Raw genomic sequence first — 9198 nt, 5'->3', positions numbered from 1 at the left:
CCACCCTGGTCCTCTTTTTCAGTTAATTCCAAGCTGGCCAATGTCGGCTTGGAAAAAAGCCGATTTACTGATTTCTGACCCTCCAACTGAGGCCTGTGCAAAAGCTCAGAGATCAGTAGAAGGCTTCTAACCGAGTCTGTTGGAATTTCCACTAGGGTTTCAAAATTCGTAAATAAACAGTTTTCTATGGGAAATCTTTGCCGTGACAAGAAGCTCCAAAGAGTTAGCGGAACAGAGGTGCATATGCCACATGTATAAATCACTTATCACCTGCTGCTAAAATAAATGCCGTCTTGATCACTGAGCTTTCATTGCAGCTGCCTCCAGTTCTGTCTCTGCTTCAGCCCTCCACATGGCCTTCTTTTCGGTATTCATCCTCAGCAGCGTGTCATCTCTTCTAGCAGCCTTTGAATATAAACGGTGAAACTCATTTGCACAATAAAATTTCCCCAACAATAAATATCCCACTTGTTTGCTTCTCTTGCTTTGGCACCCCAGTGTTCTTTTGATTTTTTACAGTGAAAGAAGTTATTGAAGATAGATTTCCTTGCTTCACCTAATTGCCAGCATTTGCAGCCTCTGATTAGCAGAGAAAGCATATTGCCTTTGCTCCAAAGGCATGCGAATAGCTAGGACAAACCGGGGGGGCTTTCATCACTGAAAAACCCAGAAGCAGAGACCCTCTGGAGTTGTTTTTGTTTGGTTCCAGTACCCATCCATCTATCACTGTTTGTTTAATTTATTTCACTCACAGGCTTCAGGCCACCAGTTTCGACATCTAGGTTTCCCATCCCTGCCAGGAGGCCACCTGTTCCCACCTACGCTGAGCTGACATTTTTGGAGGCAGTGTTTTTTCCTTGCTGTCACTCATCAGGAGGGTCACACCAGCCCAGCAAGGAATAGTCACTGCACACACCTGATGCGTGTGTAATTAGACCGAGGTGCTGGATAGCCTGCCTCACAACCAGCAGGGCAGCAGCAACATCAAGCAGCAGCTGAGTGATGCCGCAGCAAATGACAGTTCCTCCGGGGCAAGCTGAGCTTGTGTGGTCTGGTCAGTGGGGAGTGAGAGCCCACAGCACTGGGAAAAGAAGGGGCTGAGTGGCCTGAAAGAAATGGATACAGTGTCTCACTTAGGGCCTGAGCCAAAGCCCATAGGAGTTGTCCATTCTCCTTGGAGACGACCCATACTGAGCCACAGAGAAATAACTGGATTTAAAGTTGCATTGCAATGGGTTATTGCAAAGTCAATCAGAAAGAATAATTGTCCAATGAGTCACATGACCAATACCATATTAGAGTCAGGAACATGTGGTAAGTAAATCATCATCCCTAATCTATTGTTTAATGTGCATTTGCTCAAAACCCCTTTGTATTTATTAAGACAAATGCGTCCCTGCCTGCACCGTTCAAACAGTCAGTCAATACAAACACACTTACTTGCTTGCCTGAGAGGATCATGACCAAGCAGCCTAGCAGAGTCAGTGCCATTGTGACGTAGCACATTTTAATCCTCACTCTGCTCGTAGCAGCTTTGATGACCTCAGATCTGCAGAAGGACAGAGCAGATTTCTGGTCAGATGACAACAACATGGGATAAAACAAGAGGGTTTGGGGGGGGAGGGGGGGGAGTTGTTTAAAGAATTGCACAATTCTTGCCAGTGGCAGTTTATTTTTGCTCGGAGGTCTCCTGTTTTCTTTATAGTGATTGATTGTTAAATGGGAAGTTAACAGTAACCTAGCCGCTGCCGGAGGGATTTAGCCAAATGCTGCATAAAGCAAACATCTGAAGGAGGCCCACCAGGGAATGAACGCTGCTCCTCTGCCTTTTCCTGACCCACTCAAGAGTGAAGAGCAGACAAGTGGCAGAGCTTGGAGTGCAATTTCATCCTTTTAATGATTGAAATCCAGGGGGCCACATCCTCAGCTGATTGTGCTGCTTTAACCTAGATGGGGTCTGACCCCCATTGGTACGTACGAAGGATGGCACTGCCGGCTAATGGTACCTTTGGTGGGGTGACCTGGTGCTCTGGCCTGGGCCAGGAATGCACATCTTGGCTATGATTAATGGAAGCTTTTCACATTGCAGCTGCTTCTCACGGCGACTCCCCCTTTGGTCTGTTATTATCACCCCATAACATTCCAAGGAAAGCTCCTGCACAAGGCGCGTCTCGAGTCTGGCTTTTCAACGTCAAAAAGTCAGCCGAAGCAAAGCAAGCCGCCCAACAGCTGCAATGAGGATGGAAGCGAGCGGGCAGCTGCTGAAGGCTTAAAGCACAGGGCAGTAGCACACCAGCTGGGAGGATTTTAGGAAGCCCAGCGCATCTGCAACTGTGGCCATCAAGTTACACAAGTTATTAATAGATTCTCAGCAGGGCTAAGTGAACATAGTTCGCCAGTGCAGGTCACCTGCATCGCGGGAGCCAGTGTGGGGAGAGAAGCCACGTCTTGCACAGGCGGGTGGGCAGAGGAAAAGTCAGGAAGCAAATTGTGATTCTCAGAGCCACTGTCTGATTCCTGCCCTGCTTCTGCTCCTGCTCCTGGGACCATGAGTACGCTCTGCCCTTGACTTGATCTGGGCCGTGTCCTTATAATCCATGTTTTATAGCGGGCATCAGTAGTGACTGATCGCCAGCACCTCCGGGGCCATCCTGCAAACACCTGCAGACCTTTACCGGTCCCGTGGGTCTCCGGGAGACTCCCTATCACAACACGGTTGAGCACATTTGTGCTTGCTTGCAGGATTAGGGCCTTGAATGGAAAACAAATATCAAAACGGAACGGATCTGAGCCACAGGAAGAGGCAGATTCCTGCACTAACCCCACCCCCAAATCAAATACACCTTCGAGTCAATCCACCTTTTGAAACCCCCACGTGTTTCCCCACTGACTCTGTTCCCCTCCCTCAGTGGAGAGCCCAGGGGAATCCTCTATGCTAGAACACCCACTTTGAAGACATCTTTGTTTAATGTTTCTTTTCCTGGTGTTCAGTTGTGTTAAGTGCCCACAACGGTCACTATCATGAGGCATTAGGAGCAAATGAGTCACTTCCCAGAGCTGCAAAATCTCACAGCAGTTCAAACATGATCTTAGGCAACAACTAACTGTATTGCAGATCCTTCCACACATCATGAGGGGAAAAACATACCACCGGTGCTGCAGTTCTGGGCACGAAGAAAGATGTGTGCTTGTGCAGGCCAGAGCCGTGGGCAGGTGGCAAACAAGCAGTTTGTAAGTGCTGTGGTTTCTTGCTGCAGGCATTAGCATTTTTGTGCAAACCCTTACCCATGTTAAAATTATTGGGACTATTGCTTGATCCCAGCAGCTCTGTTACTTAGGGTCCCCGGCTAAGTGAGGTGTCCTTGTAGCTCGGAGACATCACAGCCCTGCACCTTGGCAGTTTTCCCAAACACCTTCCTACTGACACCAGGGAAATGTTTGAAATGGCCAAAGCTACATTCAGACCTTGAGGCTGTAGATGGTAGATGCAGTTTTCCCAGAGACATGTTGACTGTTCATAGTCATTGCGGAGCTGTTTCTACTGGGTTCTGCAGATGACTTAGGGCACTTCTTTGACTGTTATTTCTTGCAATAGACATTTTAGCATGACAGCTTAAGCCAATCACTCATAAAACTGTAGCAAAAGAGTGGCTTTAATTACATCTGTATGGGGAAAGCATGTGTTGAGGACGAAGTAAAGAACCCCACCACCACCACATAAACACACCAATGTTAAAAACCAGGAGGCATTAATGTCTCTACTCGTTGAACTGATGTTCCTTTTTAAAAAAAGATCTAAATAGGGAAATGAAAGTATAAACGGGCATGAAGGAAACTCACTTCAGATGTTTTTTGCTAAAGCTATGGATGTTCCCATGTGCCTTTCTTAATCACTTTAATTCATATAAGTGATTAAAGCACATAACCTGAAATGGACATTAGGCAGCACAGTGATTTGTGAGCTACAAAGCAATGTGTGTTAAAAATGGTTTCTGTCCTCTTCTGAAATTCCTAATCTCCAAAGCAATTTAACCCAGTTCACTTTACAGAGTTGGCAAAAAAAAGCTACTGCTTCAAGATGGGTTTGTATTATTTTTGGACTGAGATAGCAGCGCGCCCACACAATTCATTCACAGTCACGTAGTCCTGTTGTAATATTAGAAAAAAGAACACTCACTATATAAGCGTAGTGTTGGTGACTGACCACGTAAGGGAAGGTGTGAACTGGCAGTTTTACATATATCCAGTGGTGGAGATTTTGACAACATAAGAAAACAGGTCTACTTACAATAATAGAGCTGGAATATCCTCCTCTTTTTTAAACCGTCCTGCCCATAATAAAATCTTTTTATCAAATGCTGTAGGTCTTCTGTCATTTCTGAATGTGCTACGGCCTTTAAAAGATATTACCAAAGAAAGTCATCAGCTAGGTTAAGAGTGGAAGTAAAAAGCTGCATTTAAAGAAAAAAAGTCTCAGACTGAAAGTTTAAAGACGGGCTTCACGTTCTCTAGGAAACCTGTCGTTAAGGGCAAAATCCACCTTCAATTAAGATCAGTGAGATTTAGCCACTCACCTCAAGGGCCTTGTCTAGATATTTTCTTTTGTAGTTGTTCCCCATTGCAATTCAGCTGGTACTAGCAATGATGAAAGGGGTTTTTTAGTCATTGTGTAGTCTAGCCATTGCCAACAATGGTTAAAATACCAGTGGCCAGTCTACATTTGGGATGCGCGCTCTGCCCGGCAATGCAATGGGGCATTGTTCACAACAACACTACACGAAGTTAGAAAATTTCATTTAATGACTTTTATGGAATTTTCCAATTTGGGGGCAAAACTTGGATACATGGGATGAAACCCTGGCCTCACTGAAGTCAATGGCAAGATTCCTATTGATTGCAATGGGCCAGGATGACACCCCAAGATTTTTAAGGCCAGCAGGGACGTTAAGATCATTCCAGCATCAAGCCTGTAAATGAAATGAAAAATCTTTAATTTAAAAAATGTTGGAAGGAAATTCACTTTTTCTTTGGTGGGAGGGAATTTTCATTTCATTTATGAGCCTTTGCCGTTAAAAAAAATGTTTCAAAGAAATAATTTTGAGATGTTCTAATAAAAATGGTGCTGCCGGGGTGGGTGGGTGGGGGGGGGAGGTGGTGGACACAGCCAAGGACTGGCTCCAAGTGCCTTGTTGTTAACTGCAGCCTGGCCGATGTGGGCTGATTTTGCTTGCAGCAATCCGCTGAATGGCGAGGTAACGAAGGCTCTTTCTCTCTTTGAGGGCAGCATCCCAGAAAACATATCACAAGGTCAGAGTGACATTCTCCCCACCGCGGTGAACGGCTTGATCTGTACTTTGATCCCAGATGTCAATGGCAAGTGTCTCGCCCACCCCAGTAATTCCCTTCACTGAAATCAACAACACACACAGCTCCCAGGAAAAGCTTTGCAGCGAAAACAGACTGTACATTTTTTATGTTTGTAGAAAGAAAGCCCCCCAAATAAATGGCTGGTCTGAAACTATATCCATTTTTCAGCATTACCGCACACAAGTCAAGCAAGAGATTTACAAGGAGATGTTCCTCCCCCCCACCCCTCCAGTTTGGTGTTCAGAAGTCAAAAACCCAGCTCAGTTCATCCTCCTCATTTCTCTGTATTTGGTTGTAACCGTGTTAGCTGCAGCATGCAGTACAGCAATGGGCAGCTGCAGGAGAGGCTGCTCTGGCATCAAGCAGGAACCGAACGAACTTCAGGCCTACCCTGCGCTGACCCAGTCGCACTCCTCCGTCGCCAGGCACGGCCACTGCTGCAGCTTCCCCTCTTTGCTGGTGTGATTAGATCAGTTTTGCCCTTGGGCCAAACCAGCAAAAAATTCTCCCTTTCCAAGGCTAACAAACACCAAACAAAAAGTCCACAAAACGTGCCTGTCTGCCCATTCTTCCTCTGTGGCGGGGTATAATCGCACCACCTCAGTGCACCGCCCTGCTGCCATGGAAGAGTCTGTGCTTTTCCACTGCCATGTCCCTGAACCAGCTGCCCCAAACCCAACCCTCCCTGTTTTCCTTTTGCCCCAGGGCCACTGCCAACATTGGCCTCCTCCCCAACCCTTTCCCAGGATTCTCCAGTCCAGCACCTCCATGCTCCTTCTTCTGCCCACCCCCACCTGGGACTGGGACCACCACGGGGCACACCCACGCACTGCAGAGTCTCCCCTGCTCTCCCCAATATCTCTTTGCACTGAGCACAAGGGCTTTCTGAGATCTCTGCCCCCTTTCCCCACATGTTTTGCTTCCAGCCTATGGTTCCCGCTGAATCTCTCTGCTCTGGGCCAGAACTTGAGAATGTCCTGGACCCTCGCCTGCATTCCTCAAAGGCCTTATCTATTTTCCTTTCCCACCCCTCTCCCCCAGGTAGACGCTCTGGCTCTGAGAGAGAAGAGGGATGTTTTGCTGAAGAGAGTCTTCTTGACCAGGGACCGTGGCTTCTGTTTCGTCTTGTTTTTAAATGCTCAAAATAGTGAGGTTTAGCAAACTGTCCGCCATGTTAATTCCTTGACAATGTTGCCGTTCCACAAGGAGAATGAGGAGTGAGGTTGTGTTAAGATACAGTCCACTGGGAGACTGACAACACGCTCTCATGAGAGCTAGCTACGGGCACCACCGTCCGTTCTAATGCATTGCACCACACGAGATTATCCAGGGGAGCCCATTGGTAGTCTCTCACTACAAAATAAGTCCTGTGCCCCAGCCTGGAACTGCGTTCCCAACGTTGGGCCTGAAATGAGGCCAGCTGAAGTAAGCCCGCTGTGAAAGGCTAACAAGAAATGGCCAGCCGGAAGCCTGCCAAGGAAGAGAGCCAGGCCAGACTGCTGAAAGCTGGCAGTGCAGGTTAGTAAAGGAGACCTAGGCAGCCAGGGGTGACACTGGTAGGGGTGGAGGGGGCTGAGCACCTGCTGCAAGGTACCAGGTATCGTGACTGCTGGGGGAGCCACTCGGCAGGGTTCATCAGGAGCGCCAAGCAGCTACCCCACCTTCCAAGCCACCTCGCCCCATGGGAAGACTGTGCCAGCACTAACTGCCCTCTCTCAGGAGAAATCCCCACTCAGGGTCTCTCTAGCCCAGGGGAGTGTAATTCAGTCCGCTTCCTGCCTAGCCAGCTTTCTGTGCCCACTGCCTGAGAACATTACCTTCACCTGCTGCCTGGCAGGAGCCTTCGGGGACACAGAACCTCGGCACTGCCTGACCCGAACCCTTCCTGCACGGACATCACGGGTCTCCCAATTTCTAACACTCCCACTGCGGGGAGAGACCCCGCTGGGAGACCTACCTGGATGCTACAGGATGAACCCTGGGTATCCCAGAGCGGCGATCAGGGCATATTTGTAAACTTAAGGTGACAATTTACTTTGCAAGGCTTGAGGCTAATAGCAGCTCCATCAGCCCTGGCCGGCTGCCTACCGTAATATGAATAGCTTCTCTTCTAGGACTTCATTCCTAGGGCATGAATAGACACATCTCTTTCCTGGCTGGCTTGTTTTTAATAGAACTAGTTTACTTCCATGAACTGGGAACATTTGCTTTGATGGAAGCAGGACTATTTTAAAATGGAAATTAAGAAATTGTCCATGTACCCTGTAAAGAACATACAGAATCTCCTCAGCTTAGCCAGGGGATAGAGAAACGGGTCAGTCACTAGCCATTTTACTGTAAATTATGTGAAACACAGAACAAAACATTTCTACCCACCTGGAATAGCTGTTTGAGAAATAACCTTCTTGGTGGCCTCTGCTTTGTTACAAAGTGTTCTTCTTGTCAATATCTGAGCGTGCTTGGTACATGGACACCTCCAGAAATCGGTTGTTCTCAAAATACTTGTGACAAGAGGTTTACTTTTCAATAGCCGCCCCAGCATTGTGTGCCCAGTGCTGAAATGTCTACTTCTATCTCTTGTGCTTCAGTGAATAAACAACTCAGTAGTAGTCATTTACTCCTATAGACCCGATGTTCCAGCCAGCACACAGCAAATCAAAATAAATTTGCCAGGTGTTCGAAGGTTAAACTGCTGTATGTCTGCTGACGGTATCATATATTTACACCATTTACCACCTTTGCTGAGTCACAATGACTCGAGCACTAGATCTACTGCTCGTGTTTGCTCAAAGACACACCTTTAAAATCACAAGGGCAATAACCCCTAACTGCTCCTGCCTATGTACAGTGGGCCTAACCCAATTCCCATTTAAGTGACTAAGAACTGTATGTCTCAGGCTCTGTAGCTCCAAGGAGCTGCCAATGATAGTAAAGATTTTGCATTTCTCTTATTCTTTGCTCTGTAACCCCCATGACCAGCAACAACAAATTCTGTAATGACTGTATCGATCGAGAACTGAAATCTCAGTTTGTGTTAATAGAAAGAGTGCTGTAAAAGATGCTTTTCCCAAAGGGAAGTTCTGTAGCTGTTAACTGTCATTTCGGGTTAAGCCTATAAGAGACCTTAACAATCACACACATTTTATCTTGAAAACCAATTGATTTAAACATGCATCTTTAAGAAGGAGACACTTTCTTTGTTACTGAATAATGGTAAATATAGGCTGGTGGAGAGAGAACTTATCATGATTAAAGCTAAGATTTTGTCATGGTTATTTTTAGTAAAAGTCACAGGCAGGTCATGGGTAATAACCAAAAATGCACAGAAGCCCATGACTTGTCCCTGACTTTTATTAAAAATAACTATGATAAAATGGGGACGGAGGAAGGTCCAGCACCCACCACTGCTGGGGCTCCAGGGTTTCCCCCACCACCAGGGTGGCTGAAAACACAGGGGCCCTCCCTGCCACTGGCAGCAGTTTGGAGCTGTGGGGTCTGCCCTTGGCAGCTGGGAACTGCAGGTCTCCCGCCTCCCACAGGGACTGGAAGCTGCAGAGTTCCCCACGGCAGCGTCTTGGAGCTGCGGGGTCCCCCCACCGCCTGCACCAACTTCCATAACCTCTGTGACAATATTTTAGCCTTAATCCTGATATATTACTGGCCCTGGATTTCAGTGGATGTCACAGTACTCAGCTCTTTGTTGTTATTGGCCATCCATTAACTAATTTACCTCATGTACCTAAAAAAGAAACGATTAAAAATCTCAAATTTGCAAGCAGATTGATTGCATGCCAATCTTTTGGTGATGAGGGCAGTCTGAAGAGAAGAGAA

The 9198-nt window shown here is 47.0% G+C and overlaps 1 protein-coding gene across 1 annotated transcript; it reads right to left on the bottom strand.

Annotated features, from left to right (window-relative positions):
- Positions 1-297: 297 nt before the first annotated feature.
- On the bottom strand, positions 298-7909 carry LOC135883334 (protein FAM162B-like). Its single transcript, XM_065410386.1, has 4 exons — positions 7744-7909; positions 4289-4394; positions 1441-1549; positions 298-405 (listed from the first exon to the last, which is right to left on the bottom strand). Exons 1-4 carry the CDS (start codon positions 7907-7909, stop codon positions 298-300), a joined length of 489 nt encoding a protein of 162 aa, XP_065266458.1.
- Between the last annotated feature and the right edge of the window lie 1289 nt (positions 7910-9198).

The sequence above is a fragment of the Emys orbicularis genome, chromosome 9 (assembly GCF_028017835.1).
Source record: "Emys orbicularis isolate rEmyOrb1 chromosome 9, rEmyOrb1.hap1, whole genome shotgun sequence".
NCBI lineage: Eukaryota > Metazoa > Chordata > Testudines > Emydidae > Emys > Emys orbicularis.
This window is presented reverse-complemented; position numbering and strand designations above follow the sequence as displayed.

What these genes read in the sequence shown, in the direction of transcription:
- LOC135883334 (XM_065410386.1), bottom strand. Translation starts at nt 7,909, where the DNA reads ATGCTGGGGCGGCTATTGAAAAGTAAACCTCTTGTCACAAGTATTTTG. An exon ending in GATATTCCAGCTCTATTATT is followed by an intron (nt 1,550 to 4,288) that starts GTAAGTAGACCT and finishes GTCCTTCTGCAG; the next exon opens with ATCTGAGGTCATCAAAGCTG. An exon ending in TGATCCTCTCAGGCAAGCAA is followed by an intron (nt 406 to 1,440) that starts GTAAGTGTGTTT and finishes TTATATTCAAAG; the next exon opens with GCTGCTAGAAGAGATGACAC.